The sequence below is a fragment of the Psammomys obesus genome, unplaced genomic scaffold, assembly GCF_907164565.1.
Source record: "Psammomys obesus unplaced genomic scaffold, mPsaObe1.curated_primary_1811, whole genome shotgun sequence".
NCBI lineage: Eukaryota > Metazoa > Chordata > Mammalia > Rodentia > Muridae > Psammomys > Psammomys obesus.
In genome coordinates, this window is record NW_026596057.1 from 335,578 (window position 1) to 354,634 (window position 19,057).

At 49.5% G+C, this 19,057-nt stretch overlaps 1 protein-coding gene across 1 annotated transcript in view; it reads right to left on the reverse strand.

Moving 5' to 3' along the window:
- Nucleotides 1-2,896: 2,896 nt before the first annotated feature.
- Nucleotides 2,897-19,057, reverse strand: part of Olfml2b (olfactomedin like 2B) — a 38,398-nt gene continuing 22,237 nt past the window's right edge. The window contains exons 5-8 of the mRNA XM_055624716.1: nt 17,334-17,559; nt 14,713-15,237; nt 4,408-4,584; nt 2,897-3,967 (exon numbers count right to left, since the gene is read on the reverse strand). Coding sequence (XP_055480691.1) covers nt 3,366-3,967; nt 4,408-4,584; nt 14,713-15,237; nt 17,334-17,559 — 1,530 coding nt within the window. The 3' untranslated portion in view covers nt 2,897-3,365. The remainder of the gene's footprint in view (nt 3,968-4,407; nt 4,585-14,712; nt 15,238-17,333; nt 17,560-19,057) is intronic.

Sequence of the window (19,057 nt, forward strand, 5' to 3'; positions counted from 1 at the left end):
TGGTTGAGGGACTTGCCCAAGATCACACAAGTGCCAAAGCAGGGAGCCGGGACTCAGATCACAGGTCCAGGAGAAAGTTTTCTGCCCCAACATCCTTCCTTACCAGTTAGGAGCAGATGGAAAAGAAGCATATGCAGCCGCCTGATGGTGATCCCGTGTACTAGCCGCAGAATGCCACCTGTGACCTCAGAATCTGACACAGGCCACAGGTAGGCTGTAATTCTGCTCCTCAATGCTTTGCCTGCTGCTGGCCTCTGCATCTGTATGCTCAGACCCTCGTGCTTGTCCTCTGCTCCTTCCCAAATGCCTACTGAATGCAGGCTTGCACTGACCTGTGACAGCAGCCCCTCCCTTCCCTCTCTGACTCGTCTCTGCTTTACTCATTTGCACCCATCAGAGTTCCTGCCCTGTACTGTTCCCTCTCCTTTAAAGAGGGTTTCTTATACTTTCTCCGTTTGAAACTCCTCTCCCTCTGAGACACTAGGACACATCCCTGGGTACATAGGTACATAAAATAAGAACACAAATTAAGAGCACTGACAGCAAGTCATACATTTGTCTTAAAACAACATTTTGTGTGCGTGTAACTTACCATTTGGGATGGCTAGTGTTAACTGTCCACTTGATAAAATCTAGGACCATCCGAGAAGCAGGTCTTTGAGCCCAACAGGGATAACATGAAAGGATGGGAAGGTTTGTCCACTGTGGGTGGTACCATTCCTTAGGTATAGGCTCTGGGACTGTTTCAGAGCAGTCAACTGAGCATGGTCCTCCACGCAGTAATTCCGTCTCTGCTCCCAGACCGTGGACGCAATGTGACCAGCTGTCTTAGGCCCTTGGTGCTGTGGCTTCGCTGAAATGACTGGCTATCGCTAGAACCATGAACTCACATAAACCCTTCCTCCCCTAAGTTGCTTTTTTTCAGGATATTTTTATCACAGCAACAGGAAACGAAACACTTACTAAGATGAAAGCAATTTTCGTACCAATGAGTTGAGTTGCTGGTTTGTTTACATCTTGCTTGAGTATTTGGTACTTCAGAACATAGAGCGTCTTCAATGTTTTGAAAGTTGATTCAAATGTTAATTTTGTAGTCATTAATGCTGAGAATGCTGCTTAGCAGAAATCCATAGTCCAAAATGGCAGAAGGCTATTTAGGGTAATTTTGGAAGCAGTTGGAAATTCTAACCTCATCTCAAGCCAAAATTCATTTAATTTTAGTTTTGTTTTGTCTTTTTTTTTTTTTTTAAATGAAATTCAAGTCAGTAACTCAAATAGCAGTTTTTGAAGTCAAACATTCTAATACAATCAAATCCAAAAACATACCAATTCTATGCTTACATACTGGGGAATGATGGAAAACATCACAAGTTTTTGTTTTCTATAATTCACCGTGTTTCTACAAGAGCAGGAAAGTTTGCACACGTAAAAGGAATGCAGCCATGACATACAGGCCTCAAATTGTGGCTGAGGTGCTTTGGGTGTACCGAACGGCCCAACAGCACATACAATATAGACTGCAGTGAAGTCGTGAGAACATGGCGAGTACTGGCCAGGAACACTTTGGGTTCATTGCGTATCTGATTCTGAATTAACCGTTGGCAATGACGATTTTACTGCTCATTGCCAAATTATTTGCAACCTTCACATTCAGTTATGCAATCCTATAATCTAAGGATCTGGCCTCCGTGGTGTTCCAGAAATGCTTTCTTTTTAATTTTTTAACGATTCATTTTTATTTTATGTGCGTTGCTGTCTTTGCCTGCATGTATGTCTGTGGGGTACCGGGGATGATGGTGTCAGATCGTCTGGCACTGGGTGTTACAGACAGTTGCGAGCTGCCATGACTTGAACCTGTAATCTCTGGAAGAGAGGCCGGTGCTCTTAACCGCTGAGCCGTCTCTGCAGGTCTCCAGAAATGCTTTCTAACTGACTGCATGACTGCCGAGAAGAGTGGGAAGCTATGCTTCCTCTATTTTCGAAATGATACTGTTGGGGATGTTTTAATAAGGAAATAACAAGTATCTATTTCTCCTCCGTATCGAGCAATTCAAGTGCCCTGGGTTATGCACAGGGTGACGAAGTGAGAAGATTCAGCCCGTAAGCACGGGAGGCTGGAGGGGCCCCTCATCTGACTGGTGAAGCTACGACCCAGCTGTTTAGGGTCAACGTGTTCTTTAGGGCTACACCAGTCTCCAACGACAGCAAACGCAGCCAGCAGTCTCCTCCGAGCCTCTGCCTCTCCAAACTGCCATCCCATGCCGCACACTTTCTCTGTCTGGGCTCTCCCCATTGTAGCCTCAGGGCTCTAGACCGACCACGCCCCTCTCCGCGCCGCACCAGGCTAACACCGCACCCCGCAGGAGACGTTCTGAGTATCAGCTGTAGACACACTGATGCCCAAGTGAAAACCCCACACTTGGGATCAAAACAAAAACATATTTACACGACATAACCGCGTTTACAAAGAAACCAAAACCTCCATTACAGAGGCGTCTTAAGTGTAGTCAGGGCAGGCTTGTCCCCACCACCCCAACCCCAGGCTGCTGTCCCTCCCTCTGTGGTCGCCCACTCCTTCCTCTGCTTCCACTTTCAAGCTGATGGAAGGGACCAGAAGGTGTGAATAGCTTTTTGTTTTTGTTTTTTTTTGTCCAATGCAGTAGGCTGGCTTCCCCAGGGGGCTGTCCCTGGAGGCCTTCCCTTGGTCTGCGTGCAAGCGGGCGTTTCCTGGTAAGTTACCCGAAAGGAGGGGCAGGAAGAGAGACCTCCCTCAAGCCCCAAACTGCTGCTTCTATCTGCTGCGGGAGACTAGTTAAATGAATCCCTGAGAAACAAACAAGACCCGGGAAAGAATTTTAAAATATCTCCTTTATTTAAAAAAAAAAAAAAAAAAAAAAGCATTTTTTTTTTTTGTGAGTTTTAAGAACTTCTCTCGTACATAAAAAAATTTCCCGCCACGTAGTACTTCTTTCTCAAGCCCTTTACTCTTGCTCCTGGCACAGTCTGGCTGCAAAGACCCAGAGAAAGAAACCCTTCAACCCTTCAGTGCAGGAGGCTGTAGGCACGGAGAGTGAAGGAAGGTGGTTACTGGTCAAAAGGAGAAGCTCATTTGCACAAAAATATAAATCGTGGAGGATGAGACCAGCACATACGCGTATGGATTGATCTACAATCCATATTAAAAAAAAAAAATAGACCCAAACTGTCATTTTACATTTGTAATATTATACAAAACAATATATATTTTTAAACGACACCCACCCACCTGCACACTCTCACACTTAGACATGCACAACAGACACACACAAGGTGCTAGCGGCCCCCTCTGCGCTTCTCTTTTGGGGGGGGGAAGGGGGTCAGGCGTGTCAGTAGGCAAATATGACGTGGTAGGTGACCTGATGGCCGTTGTCCCAGGCGTAGAGGAGACGGTCCTTGGGGTTGTAGTCTATCTGGGTGGTGTAGGAATATTCGTTCTCAAACAGCAGTCTAGGGACGATCTGCGTGTTGGTGTGGGTGTCGAAGGCGTAGGAGATGTTGGCGTTCCTCTGGTTGAAACTGTCCACGGCGTACAGCACCCCGCAGATGACGAAGCAGTTGCCGTAGAAATTCCTCCGGAGCCCGGTGCGCCACGTCGTCTCCTTCTGGGTGCTCAGGTCCACGGCGTTGAGCTTGCTCAGGACGATGACCTCCTGGCTGAAGCCTTCCTCATCCAGCGCCGGGTAGATGAGCCACAGGCCGTTCTCATCCACGGCGAAGTCCACGTCCGAGTGGCCCTGCCACCGCCAGGGTGTGGCCTCCTCGAGGGCCACGTCGTGGAGCATGGCCCAGGCGGCCACGTAGCGCTGTTTCAGGTCGTACTTGATGATGTTTCGGGTGAAGGCCCGGTTGTAGTAGAAGGCGCCGCTGTACACCACGTGACCCGTGCCGATCCAGCTGTAGGGAAGCTTGTAGGAATTGCTCCAGCGTCCTGTGGTGGCAGGAAGGGGGGAAGCTTTAGCGCGGCACGCCTGGGCTCGTGCCTTGACTCTCTCGTGCTCTAGGCCATATTGCTCGCCCCGGCTGTCACGGAGCAACAGCAACCTCACCTGCCTCGCTGGGTGTTCCAAGGGTCCCCACACTCATCTACCTGACTGTGCTCTGTAAACTGTTGAGGGGAAGGGAGGATGTTTAGCTGTTTTCTTAGACTAGTTCAAGGCCCTCCATATCCCAGGAGCTGGGAAGTGGGGGACAGAGCCAAGAAGGCAGAGAGTGGGAGGGAGTGAATGAACGGGGTGATCACCCTTTTGGAAATGCCCTTTTGTGAGCCATACAGGATGTCCCGCCTCTTGGGTAGCATCACTGTACTCTGATTGGCAGAGGGCAATGGGGCTGGGGAGGTGCTCCCCACATCAGAGCTGAGCCACAAACCTTGTTTGAAGTTCTCCAGATTTCGGAACTCCACCAGCGTGTTGCCATAGTAGTAGTTGGTTACATAAATCCGGTCATCCTTGGCGAGGGGGTCCTTCATCCAGGCCCCTTCGTTCCGTCCATACGTGTTCTGGGTGGTCGGCCCTGTGATTGTGGAGAGGGTGTCCTTGCACCTTCCTAGTGGGGAGAGAGATGTAGAGGCTGGGAGTCATCCAATGACGCGCCCTAAACCTAACATTTCTGCTCACCCCTCAGGCTGAACTCCTGGCAGCCATTAGCAGCTCTGTGTAACCTGATCCCTGACCTCCCAGCATCCTCCAATGCTACACCCAGTGTGTAGCCTGCGTTCTACTCCCGTAAAGCCACCTACAGTCAACATGGCGGGCTCCTGTGATACCAACCTGCCTCCTTCTCTTTGATCCCATCCTAAACAAGTGAAGATCCAGAGTCATTCTGGGGCACCAGACCACCTCCCAGAATGCCCTTCTGTCCTGTTCTGTTGAGCCCTGCTACCACGCCTGTGTGAGTGTGTGTGTGTTTCAGTTTCTGTGGGTTTAACTCGGGGCTTCTAGGTAGGCAAGCACTCTAACACAGGGCTAGTCACCAGGCGGGGATGTGCCTCTCTCCTCTCTCCACATCCACCTCAACAAGAGCATAAGCACTAAGGGAGCAAGGGCTGGGGCTTTTCCTGTGCTCCTGGAACTCAGAACACAAAGTCTCTGGCACACGGCAGCCCCAGGCAGATGGTCTGATGCTTGGGCGTGGGGATTGAGAACAGAGAGAAGGGTGAGCAGAAAGAACTCTGGCAGGCATAGCCAGGAACACACAGCTGGCACCCCGTGCCGGCCTGGAGTGGCTCTGACTGGATGGTGGGTGTTCATATCCCTAGGGAACTGTTTTCAAGTCTGTGCGCCATCTGTGCCTACCGGGGGAGGGCTGTGTGGAATCCCTGCAGGAGAGCGGAGGGGCAGGGCCCCCACTAACTTACTCTAGTTGTGGGGTCCTCCTCTAAGGTTCTAGTGTTCCTTATTGGGCGGGAATCCAGGAAGACTCCTCCAAGAGGCTCTTTGAAAGGCCCTCACAGGCCCCTAGAACTATCTAGGATTCTAATCTAGACTACGTTAAAAACACGAAATGCTTGATACGTTACTGATACATTACTGATACGGGGCTTGAATGATACCGAAGTCACATGAAACTGCTGGAGCATGCACTCTTCCATCCCTGTATTCACTCTGGTGGAAGAGGATAACTGGAAAACCAAATGCCCCTCGTCCCAGAGATCTGAGGCAGGGCGAACCCAAGGCCTACGGCTGGCAGGGTGGGAAAGGGCAGTTGTGCCTTGGCCCTGGGTCTGGGGCAGACACGGGGTAGGGCTGGGCTGAGCAGCGTTTTCCAGGAAGGCTTTGCAGTTAGGTGCAGATGGCTGGCTTTAGGCAGCTTTGTGTAGGGATAATCGAGTTCGGCTCTGAGAGAGTGTGGAGAGACTCTGTCTCCATTTGACAAACAACAGAAACCACCCCAGCAGTGCCTCATTCCCTCAGGTCTGAGCTCATTTGTTCAAGACAATAAAACAGAAGTCTCCAGCCGAGCCTGGCAGCAGTTGGATGGAAAATAGCTCATTTCCTGGCACTAAGCTGGACCTTGGCTGCCAGTGGAGAAGCCCCACTCCTCCGCACTGAGGTGAGCCCTCTTGTGCCATCCCCGGGCGGCCTGCTTTTATGGACCTCTTTCCTTGGCAAAGTCCTACAAGGACACTAATTCTCTACCAGCCGTGCCCCGAAGGACCACAAATGTCCATGGGAGGAAAGATGTTTTCGTCACAGCTGCCCCAGCCATGCCCATCTCTCACTGAACATTAAGACGCCAATGGCTTTGGAAACCAAGACAAATTCTTTATGTCCTGGACAGCTCTGGGGATAACCAAACCTCTTCCAGGGTCAGTCCTGAGATGCTCAGTGGCTGGGCCTCAATGTAAAACTATCAATTTGCCTGGGCTTGGAGCAGATGGCCTAGCCTCCATTTTGGCCCTGCCACCAAAGTCTGTGTCACCCCCATAATGGAATGGAACCTTAACTTCTTCACAGTGCACAGTGAGAGGACCCAGAAAATCCACTCTGACAACAGAAGGTGGACTGAGGGGCTGCTCTGTGATCATCGGTGTTAACGGTCACCTTGGCTGAGTATGGAATCGTTTGGGAGATGAGCCTCCGGGCATGCCTATGGGGGATTATTGTGACTCCCGAAGAGGAATGACCTGTCCACGGTGGGCAGTGCAGCCCCATGCAGCCATTACTCTCTGCTTCCTGATTGTGGATGTGCTGTGGTCATCTGCACTGAGCTCTTGCTGCCCCGATTTCCCCTCCATAAAAGGTACCTTGAACTGTACTGAAGTAAGCTCCTTTTCTATTAAGTTGCTTTTGTTAAGAGTATTTTGTCACAGCGACAGGAAAACAAAGACAGACTCTCAGAGATATCCGGGCTCTAACCCTTTGGACTCATGAAGGTGACCTTGTAAGGCAAAAAGGACATTGTGTGATTGAGTCCAGAGTCTTGAGATTAGCCTGGATTATCTAAGTGAGTTCTAAATGGCATCACAAATATCCACATTCCAGGGGCAGGGAAATGGGCTACAGAAGAGGAGGAGGCAATGTGATGATGGAAGCAAAGACTGGACGGCCACAGGCCATGGAATGCTGGCAGCGAGCGGACTCTGGAAAAACAAGACATGGGTTCTCCTCCCCTGGAGCCTCTGGAAGGAACAGGACTTCTGACACCAAGAAGTTAGCCCCATGAAACTAATTTGACACTTCTAGCCCGCAGAACTGCTAGAGAATAGGTGTCTATTGTTTCTAGACGGCAGTTTCGCAGAGTGGGAGTGAATACAGATGAAGTCAGTTTCTGGAGCAAGGGAAGTGTCGGTTCTTCTGCAGGAAGAGGGGAGCCCCGACATGCAGTTGCTCAGTGCTCATACCTGGATCCTCGGGACAAGTTTCCATATGCCACTGAGGTACGAAAAACCCCACAGAATGGGTGATTCCACTCAGGAAGGCAGGCCTGATGTGTGCGGCTTCAGAATGTTTGAAGACCAGACCCAGAGGAGTTAGAGGACTATGGGCCCAACACATCACCACGTTCAGATGAACCTAGATGGTCCTTGTGATGGTTAAAATGGTCAATTTGAAGGGATCTAGAATCGTGGAGGAGACAAGCCTTTGGCAAGTCTGTGAGGGATTATGAGAAGGTGACCTTAACTGTGAGCAGCATCTTTCCATGGACTAGAGTCCTAAGCCAAATACAAAGGAGGAAGTGAGCTGAACATCAGTATTCAGTGCTCCCCATTACCCCACCACGGACTGCACCCTCAAAGTGAGCCACAGTGAACCTTCCTTTCCTTAAGTTTGCTTCTGGGCAGGTGTTCTGTGATAACACTGAAGAAACTGCTATAGTTTCAAAGCCCTCACCCATGGGCATAGACCATCAGCCATAGAAAGAAGGTGAGAGAAAGCAGACAGTGTACAGAACATTGGGGCGGAGATCCCTGCCTGAGCCCCTCTTGGTCTCCTGAGAGCAGGGCTACCATGATGACATTCATTGAACACTTCCTGTTCTAAACCACTTGCTCACTGACAGTCCTTCAGGGCAGGCCCTTGCTATAAAGCTTATGAGGGCCTGAAGGAAGGGATCCCGCCTCCCTCAGTATATACACCTGCTTGCACATCGTATTTTAGAGGAACATAGCAGCAAGCGTATGCCCCCTGCCCCTCTGTCAGCTCACCAGCTGGCCTCTCTGTGAGGTACTCCCGAGTTCCACAGGGTGTTCCCTTCACCATGCCTACTACTTGTGGTGTCTCACTGCTTGCTGACTTATAAGTTTGCCCCTTCCTCTCAAGGACATTGGCATCCTCCTATTCTATCCAAGACTATGTTTAGGTCAGACACTGAGGGCCATCGTAGGAGGTGCTACCTTCCTCACTGGCTCCCACAGGCCACCCTGCCCCCATACGTGACTTCTTAGACCTTACTCTCCTCCCAGCTGCTTCCTCTGCTGTCAGCTCCTACCAAAGAGCCACAGCTCAGTCTGCTTCACCCGCATGGCACATCCAATGGCGTACTTGGCGTTTGTCCCTGGGTGTCCCTCTGCTTCCTCAAACTCGGCTCTTAAGAAGTGTACTCCCTTGCTCCCATTCACATCCTACCCTACCTGTATTTTCTGACACAGCATGGTAGCCACTAACCAAGCCAGAAGCTTGGCTTATTCCCACCTCTCCTTCTTCTCCCGTGCTTCTTCAAAAAGTATCTGAGTTGCCTCCATTCTCTCTCCTTCTCACCCCTCCGCCCTTCCCCTCCACCACAGACTTAATTTAGAGCGCTCTGCTACTGGTCTGGCTCTTGCCAGCAATACCAGTTGTTTGGCTGACACACCTCTGCCTCCTTCCAGCCTCCCTACCCAGGACCGTAAGAGCTGCTCCCCGCACCCCCACACACCTGCTTAAGCCTATAGTAACTTGCCATCTCTACTATATGAAGCCCCACGGCCCCTCTGTCCCAGCACGTCAGCCCCTCCAGCATCACCATTCTCACCATCTCTCTCTGTTCAGAAGTCTTGACTCAACTGTTTCAGGGAGGCAAGCAGACACTAAAATGAGCCTTCGGGCTGAGTATGTGGCAACGGGCTGACATGGGAGTGGGGGGGGGGACTGAAGAGTGAGTGACCCAAAGGCATTGAAACGTAAGAACACACATACAGAAACACACCTCAGAGTGAACTCAGCCCTAAGATTGCCAGCTGGAGCCTCTCACTCATTTCTGGCTGCCTGTGCGTAGTCTCACGGGTGCCATCCCTGTGGATGGCGTGACGAACCTATGATCTGTACAAGTAACTTGGGCCCTTGCTCAGAGGGTCTGTTCCATGTTCATGCTCTGAAGCTGCCATTCTGAACTTCTGAAGGTATGGTGGTTTAAGAGAAAAATATCCCCCGCGGGCACATGTATCATTTGGGGAGGTTATGGAACCTTTAGGAGGTTCAAATTTGCTGAAAGAAGTATGTCACGCAGGCTTTTAAGAATTATTCCACTTCCTGTTAAGTCTCTGCCTCCTGTGTATGGATAGAAAAATATGAGCTGCCATCTCTCTGCTCCTGCTGCAGTGTCTTCCCAGGCATTACGGATTCAAGCCCTCTGAAACTGTGAGCCCAAATAAACCCATCCTTAAGTTGCTTTAGTTGTGGTGTCTTGTCACAGCAACAAGGAAGATAGCTCATAAAATAACTAATAAGGCTATGCAACCATTTATCATATGGCTGTCTATGCTGGAACATCAAGGCTGCCTTTCCCTGCTCTGCCAACCCTGGCTCTAACTGTCACCTCTGCCGTGGGGCTCCTCTCAGTCCTGTGAACCTGCAATCTACAGCCGCCTTTGGATAGAGAGCCCCACAGAACTGGGCACATGCATCTGATGCTTTCTGGGGCTCCGGACAAGTGTGCCACCCTGGCTGCTGGCTTCCTCCTATGCTCAGCCCCATTGAAGGAATGATCATGCCTCCCTGGGTCTGGATCATCATGGCCTGGCACTGAGTGGTGTAGCGTGATATTCTGAAGGACTTATCCTCCTGGAGAGCCTTAGACTCTGGTCTGTATACATCTTAGGGAGCTATTCTACCTTATAGACACATTTCTGGGGCCTATGTCAGGAGATAGCCAGATTCCCATGGAGCTGGGGGCTGGGTTAGAGAAGTTTCTAGACTTGTGCCATGGCCTGTGGCAAGGAGCTGTCTGTCCTATAGAAAGAGTCTGGGATCCGTGGAGGCTCTGAAAAGCACAGCCCACATCAGCATTCCTTTCCCTGGGCATCCCTGGCACAGCCTCCCTGACCTAAGGCAGGCAGGCCTGGTCCCTCTCACCACTGCCAGAGTGTTTGGCCAAGCCCTGGGGTTTCTTGGGCAGGGTACTCTGTGGGGGAGACATTCTTGACAGATCATGATAGATTCAGATATGAAACAAACGCTTGCTGGTATTGTCATAAGCTGACTGTCCTCTTTGTCCTTCCCTCCCCCGGCGCTGCCCCTAACTGGCCCCTTGTAAAAATCACGTCAGGACTTGGCATTGAGAACGTCTAGGAATCTGCAGAGCTGTGGCCACTTAGCACAAGTATTTTAGTTCTTCATGGCAACTGGAGCAGCTGAGCAGAGGCACTGGGCTCCTGGGTCCTCAGTCTCTCCTGAGCGCAGGCTGCCACTAGACACGGCCAGGATCCTCCCTGTCTTAGAGCTACACTACAGTGTCCAATAAAACAAAACAAAACAAAACCAATCCCCATTTACTTGTGGTAGAGAATTTCCTGATGATTTAATACTTCCTTGAGGATAGGGCTGGGTGTCTTAGGCCATTACAAAATCAGGTCTAGAAACTGGAGTAAGCTATTCCTTCTGGAGGCTGGGGATGTCACTAGCGTGCATGAGGCCCCGGGATTTATTCTGAGCACTATATAAACCCTGGCTGTAGTGACATCCTCCTCTAATTCCAAAACTCAGAGAGTCAGGAGGGCTGAAGGTGAATGTTGAGGCCAACTTGGGCAACACATCTTTAAAACCAGATGGTGAGGTCAGGAATGCCTCTATTTCCAACACTTGGGAAGCAGATGCAGGAAGATCTTTGGGAGTTCAATCTAGACTGGTCCATATAGTGAGTTCCAGGACAGACAGTACTATGGAGAAAATCCCTGTCTCAAAAACAAAATAAACCAAAACAAAATGGTAGTTCATTCATGCCTATAATCCTAGTTGACGTGGAAAGACTATGAATTGAAGGCCAAATTTTTGTTTTGTTTAGAAAAAGAGAGAAACACACACACACACACACACACACACACACACATCCTAAACTGTGCAAAAAAACAAAACTATCAACTCTTTCTTAACACCAAACAAACAAACAAAAGCAACAACAACAAACAGAAAACAGCCCAGCAAGCCACCTTTGCCAGCAGCAGTGACCCGCGCCTGTTTCAGCCAAATGACTTATTTAGTTGATTACTGGGAGAGTGTCATGCTCTTGCTTAGCTGGGCACAGGAAAGTGGGGGAGCTTTCAGATACGTTTCTAATAGCAAAACCTTATCCACACTAATAGCAGCCAGTGGAAGGCATCTGACGGCAAGAGATGATTAGAAATGATTGCCCAAAGAGCAGAAAGAATTTAAGAGCCAAGAGGACGAGGAGGACTGCCACAAAACACTGCCATGCAGATGCGACACAACCCCGTGCAACCGTGAACGCACAGCAGCTATGGATGCAGCCCTTCAGCGATCCATCAGGGACAGGAGGTGGCGGTGAGGCCCCGCCTCTCCCTGAAGAGCTACTGACTGCCAACGGTTGAGGGAGGGTGGCCTGGAAAGGAAGAAGGGGTTGAGAGGGAAAGGAGGCGATAACAGGGGGGATTAAGAGAATATAGATGGTGAATGTATGTATGAAACTATCAAAAAAGCGGGGACCACTTCTTCCCTGGGTCACCCCCTTGTCCCACCCTGGGCATCCGAACAAAACTTTGCATCTATGGCGCTGTCCGTGGTTTTTGTTTTTAAGTAGCTAGACACGGCAGGAGCCCCGGTGCTTCTGAAACACCAGCCCCTTCCAGGGCCTGCCAGACTTAGTCCAGCCAAGCAGAACACGAAGCGGTAGGAGAACGTGTGTCCTCGATCCATGGCTCCTGCCATCAGGAAAATGGCTGTCAGGACACGGATTCTCCACATACCAGCTGAGCTACTGAGAGGACCAACCCCCAAGGACCCCAGATGGGTATCGGCTGGCAGTTATGGTGCTTCAAAGACCCAGTGGCGGCAAAAGCTGGGAAGGCAGGTGGGAGAGGCTCGGGTAGGACCCAGGCTTGAGACAGTGGGAGACTCCACTTTTGGCTAGTCGATGAGAGAAGAGGCTCCCAGGCTCAAATCAAATGGCCTTAGGACCAAACGTATATGCAAATCGTCCGCAGACTGTCTTCACTGTGAGTTTTCCAACTATCTGCACAGGGCAGTGGGGACAGACAGTGAAACAGCTAAAAAAAACTTTTCCTCCCACCCAAGGGTGCCAGGAAGCTAAAGGGTGAAATATGGGGCCAAGAGAGCTGGAAAGGTGCTGGGTCTAGGGCTGTGGTTTCAGAGCAGAAGAGAGAGCTTCTACCATGCTTTCACTCTATCGTCATGGACTCTAACCCCCTGAACCTAGAAGCCCAATTAAACGTTCTCTTTTATAAGTTGCCTTGGTCATGGTGATTTGTCACAGCAATAAAAAAAGTAACCAAGACACAACCTGCCCCCTGCTCTCACTCTGCCATTTGTCTGACTTCCCCCCAACACCCCAGTGAGCACCCCCCCCAATAGTACATCCTTGCACACTTCCTGCAGAAAACCATGGAACACAGTGGAAGAAAAAGATACTCGGTAAACTGACACTTGTCTTCGGTACTTGGCAAATTTCTAACTTCACTTGAGACTCAAAGAAAGGTGGGGCTTTTCCAAGGTGACTCTATTGCCAGTGGCAGGGACAGGGAAAAAAAAAAGGTACAGCGCCAGATATGTGGCCTTCAACAGGTGCTCCCTGAACCACCGTGCTCCTGGAGCTAGCACCATATGCTGAAGAGGGACAGGGAACCACGTTACCACCGGGATGGGGACTGGAAAGAAGGGGGCGATGCCGATGAGACAGACGTTGCTCTCTACCAAAGCAGTGGATTTCCCGAATGTTTGAAAGAACCCACCAGTCACCAGCATTGCCGTTTATTCACTCTTAATGAATGATGACTTAATAAATAGTTACAGGGTTTTTTTAACTTTAATTTTCTTTAATTTTTAACATAGAATCTTTTTATATAGCACAAGTTGACTTCAAACTTGAGCTCCTCCTGCCTTGGCCTGCTGAGTCCTGGGATTTCAAATTCACTACTCTGTAGTCAGCCATTTTCTGTAACTAGTTCTGTTTTCCACCCAAATCCTCTACTCCCCTGTTTCCTTATCTCAGAGTCACTTCGTGGTCATGGAGCTCTCTAGAACAGAAGGCCCGTCGTCTTCTCCACCCTTCTAGAGTATAACTTGTACTACTGGACCCATCAGCCAGAAGGCTCTCCTCTTCTGCATAGATCATTCCTATTCATCCTTCAAAGCCCAACTCAAATGACAGCCTCCTTTAAAAACACTCGCCATGCTTCCCAGCAGCTGGCACGGTACCCTGCCTTCCACCTCTCTGTCAGAGCGCTTGTCAACGATGCCCTAACGCTCTGTGCTCCCAAGTTCCAGGCTCATTAAGTTCTACACTATGGCCTCTGGTACTACCTATTCCCTGGTGTCTTCGTTAAGGTTTATGTTTCTGTACTAAAACATCATGACCAAAGCAGCCCAAGGAGAAAAGGGTTCATTTGGTTCATCATTAGGGAAGCCGAGGCAGGAACTGAAGCAGCGGCCATGGAGCAGGGCTGCTTCCTGGCTTGCTCAGCCTGGTCTCTTACACAACCCAGGGATGCTACCACCCACAGTGAGCTGGGCCCTCCTCTACCAGTCGTTAATCAAGAAAATGCCCAAGAGACTTGCCTATTGGCCAACATTGTGGAAGCAGTTTTTCTCAGTTGAGAGTCCCTCTTCCCCAGTGACTATTGCTTATGCCAAGTTGACATAAACTAACCAATGTACCTGGCTCCACTTTGCTATGACCCCAATGAGAATCCTCTGCCAACTCATGGCCTGTAACCTGACTGTGGTAAACTTTATTTGAGTGCTGACAGACACTTCAGTATCCCTCACAAGCTCCCTGGATAAACTGATGTTTGGAAAACTCACCCACGCAGGGAAGTCTTCATTTAATTCATTCATACGTATTTTAGAAAGGAGATTGCTACCCTTGTCATTGATACATAAACACTTCAGACGTGTCCAAACAGCAGCTCAGGGATGAATGTGGCAATCCAACACAAAATTGTAAAATTAATTAAAACATAAGATTTTTTTTTTCTGCAGGTTTCTTTTTCTAATGATAGAGCGTGTGAATTCTGTAAATAGAGCGTGTAAAGTCATGTTGCAACTTCAAAAGGTTGGCCATGCTGTTCCATGTGAAAAGTAACTACTGGTCAGAGCCACCCCTCCATTGATCCTTCTTGTGTTGGGTTGCATTGGCAGAGCGAGGGTGAGACCCAGAGGGTCATGCACGGCCAGTATTGCACCCTAGCTAGAAGCCTTGCCTCCCAGTCCCCATCCCCTACAAAGCTCTCTACCTTTCACTGAACTGAGCAGAGGAGTTCCAGCCCAGGGAAGAAGAACTCACCTATGACATTCCGGATGTCATCTTCTTCCGGGCTCAGGATGGGGTCAGCAGAGGCGGCTTCCTGCCCCATAGTCCCCTCTTCTGCTGGCATGTCTGTCCCAACTGTGTCAGGCGACTCTGGAACCAAGTGTGGATCTTCCATGAAAGGGTCCCCAGGAACCATTCCTGGAGCAACGGTGACAGGAGGTGGCTGAATGGCTGTGTGGGCTACCGTGGCGAGCGGGACTTCAGTAGAAGGCATTGTCCCCGTAGGCTCTGTAAACACTGTGGTAGTCTGTGGGGTTGCCAAGAGCGGGGCATCCGAGGTCTGGGAAGCAGGGTCAACAAGGCTGGACGCTGAGGTCTGTGGAGGTGTTGGGGACGAGGGGGTGGCCTGGACGCTCGCATCGGTCGTTACGGCAGCTCCATGACCATGACGAGTGGTTGCGGGCCTTCGGGTGGCACTTGCCAGTAGGTCTTCATGTCTTAGGAGTTGATCTTCAATCAGCAGGTCCACTCCACCATCACCGCTGAAAAGCTCATCATCTGCGGAACAAACACAAGGCTCATTTGTGGTAGGGGACGCTCTGAGCAAGACTGGGTGGCAGCTGGGAGGCGAATGAGGCGCCTTGCTGCAACATGGCAGTGAGTTTGGAGATGGAGCACAGCCAGGATTTTACCTTGCCACTTTTATTTTCTTTTCGGAGGGTGAACCCAGGGCCTTGTGCACGTTATACAAGCTCTCTAGCTGAGGTCTATCCCAAGCCCTTCCGGCTAGGGGCTTAGACGGTGGGTAGAAGTATAGCCAGTGTTTGCTGCCTTGTGGCTTCCTTTTTCTCTCTCCTTTTTCTCTACCCTTATCAACCCCCCAACACTAGATAGGAGAGAAAAAAGAATAGAGGGGAAAGGGGACAATGTTATCACTAGCCCACTTCCTGATGACTGGGAGTATTGAGTTCCTTGAAGCAAATTTGACTTTTGCTGTCATGATTTCTAATTTATTTTACACGACTACTTGATAATCAGCCATCAGTTAGCTAACAACAGCAACCCCACCTCTCAGAGACCTAGCATTTATAGATCCCTTGAAAAGTTCCCAGAATGATGCCCCTGCTAGAGCATGAAGCAAATCATAGTCACCTGCTATGAAGCAGCCTCTTATCCTCACACCTGGGATTAAAACATTTCTATAACATTTCTATGTTTCTTTTTTAAAGAAACCAAATTTGCAAAATTCTCACTACATAGAAGAACAGTGTCTTTCCTGGAGGGTCTCTGAGCAAATTGCTACTATACCTATCCCAGTCTTGTGGGGGGCTGGGGAGGAGCAATCATGGGCTGTCAGCCTGGACAGCTCACAGTCAATGTTAGCACTTGGGAGAGTGAGTCAGGAGGATTCTGAGTTCAGGGATAGCCTGGGTAACATAGCAAGTCAGAGGCCAGCCTGGAAAACAATATCCAAGAAAAATTTTAAAGGAAGAAAGAAAGAAAATAAAAAGGATGAAACTTCCCAGGAGTGACCGGAGTGGTCAGATGGGACTCACTGAGGAGGGTTGGCAGATACCCTCCTGGAAAAGGTAACAGAGTAGGCCACGCCACATGGAGGCAGGGGAGGGGAGGATTCCAGGGGGAAATAACAGTAATTTGAAGTCCTGGGGACCGAACAGGCCTGATGAGGCTGAGGAGCTGCTATGATGTGGACACAGCAGAGGGGATGAGTGGTAGAGAGGGTCAGAGGAAAACAAACCTTAGATCACGGGCAGCCTGGGGTCTCTGCACAGAATTCAGTTTTTATTCTAAGCGAAATGGATAAGCTTCTGAGCAGACAAAACATGGAAGGCAAAGATTTATTAGAGGGGACACAGAGATCTAAGTGTAAAAGAAATCGTTAGAAAGCTAAACTTCAGAGGTTTGTCAAGAACAGCAGGAGGGAAATGAAACTGCAAACGGTGGGCAGGGAGAAAGCATCATCATGGCTGGACTGGGAGCAGGATGTATGGAGAGAGCTCCCACAGTCAGCAATGGAAAACATGGTTAAAGTAGATGAAAGGACTCTGCAGCTACAGGCTGAGAATAACACAAGGGATAAAAGAACAAGCTGAAGCAGAGAGGCAACTTGGAAGGTTGGTTCCTGAGACCAGTCGAGGGAAGGAATTGGCTCAGGGAGGTGGGGGGGGGAATGGTGGCTTCTGGGGAGTTTTGGACAAGGAAAAGAAAGATGACAGAAGACATGGATGAACACAGAAGTGTAGGCTCGTCTGTTCTTTGTGGGAAGGCAGGAAGAACGAAGGTTGACTGGGGAAGGTGTTGGAGACTCAGCAAGCTTGGGGGCCGTGGGGAGGACCAGATGGCAGAGCCCACCAACGGTCTCCAGGAAAGTCATTCTGCCCAAGCCTTCATTTCCCCATCTGTAAACTGAAAGAATAGGACAGAAGAATGCAATGTCCCTCCAGCTCATTTATTCTTTGCCACAGTGTCTTCTAAAACCCAGAGAGGTTAAGCGATCTGCCCGAGGCTTCTCAGCAAACACTGGGAAAAATGCAGCTCTGCACTGTGGATGGGGCAGGGAATCCAATCTCCACAAGATGCACGTGGCCATTTCCTCCCTGCCCTGCCTCCCTGTCCCGCTGACCCAGACTCACGCTGCTCTTCAATGTCATTTTCCTCCTCAGAGACCTTGGCTTTATAGTAGGTGATTCCCCTGATGACGGTGGGCTTGGAGGCCATCCGACCTCTCAGGTGCACCTGCCTCTGCATGGGCTGCTGTGGCTTCATCCTTGAAGGCGGGACCAGTGGCTGAGTCCTCAGGAGTTCAATGGAGTTGATCTGTTGGGACACTGTTTCCTCCTGCAGAAACCGCTCTTCATACTGTTGCTCAGAGGGGACAAAAATAGAAGATCAAGTTACTCACTGGTCAGAGAAATGGCACAGGATGGACAGTGCTGGAGTGTAGGCCACATCAAACACAGCAGCGCTTCCTAAGAGTCTTTGGTGTGTGTTTAATTATGACAGCTGACTAATCTTCTCACCCGAAACTTAAGAATCAGGCCCACTGCCAGGTAGTGGTGGCCTTTAATACCAGAAACCAGATGGCAGAGGTATAGTGAGAATTTTGTAATTTTAGTTTCGTTTTTAAAAAGACACAGAACTATTATGGGAATATGTTTCCATTTTAATCCCAGGTGTGGGGATACGGGGCTGCTTCGCAGCAGCTGACTATGATTTGCCTCGTGCTCTAGCAGGGGCGCGGTCTTGCCAGCTGCAGATAGTTTCTTCGAGAGTGTGTGATGTTTGGAATTATGGGAATTTTTCAGAGGATGTATAAATACTAGGGCCCCAAGAGGTGGGGTTGCTGTTGGTTGTGGTTTGTCAGGTGGTCGGTAGTGCAAAGAAACAAGAAGAAATTAGATATCCCAACGAAGATCAAACTTGCGCCAAGGAAACTCGACTCCCATGGTCAGCAGTCTAATGATAACAATGTCCCCTTCCTCTTCTATCCTTTTCTCCCTCCTAGCTAGAGCTCGGGGATTAGTAAGGGCAGAGAAGAATGGGAGAGAGAAAGAGGAACCCACAAAGCAGCAAATGCGGGCTACACAGAGGCAGGCAGATCTTTGTGAGTTCGAGGACAGCCTGGTCTACAGAGTGGGTTCAAGGACAGCCATGGCTACATAGAAAGACTCTGCCTTGAAAAAAAGAATCAAGCCTATTTTTATCATGTCCACTCACAGATTAAGAAACTAAGACACAGCCTGGTATGTAATGTATACCTTTAATTCTAGCACTTAGGAGGCAGAAGCAGATGAATCTATGAATTTGAGGCCAGCTTGGAAGCCTTCTCAAGTGGTGAAGGTACAGTCTTTGAGTCACAGACTCAATTCCCAAGGGATATAAGACTGCACTTCCATGACAGGGCCTCCCCCAGATTTTTCCATGGGCACCTACTTAAGGAAACTGTTCTCTAGACGGTGTGAATCAGAGAGAGTAGAGGCCATCTCGTGCTGTCTTCCTCAGGCAGATAGATGGTCCTTAGTATTAGTAGTTTTGAATCCTAACAAATCCCAAGGAAATGCATACATTTATGGCTGGTATTTGATTTTATCAAGTCAAATGAAGAGTCAAGGTAGGCAATCCAATGTCTGGAAAATCCTGATGACACTATGAGAATATCACCTTGAGGGTGCTGGCTGTGTTAAAGAACTACCTTGTCCTTCAGAGAGCTCCTTGCCTCACACTGACCTCCAGGATCTGCTGTGTGACAGAACCTCTAGGTCCTCCCCAGGCAGGACAATGACCCACTTGGTAAGCAAAGGTCTATGTGTTATTGAAAATAAAGAGAGTATTGGGCTAAATAATGTTACTTATTATT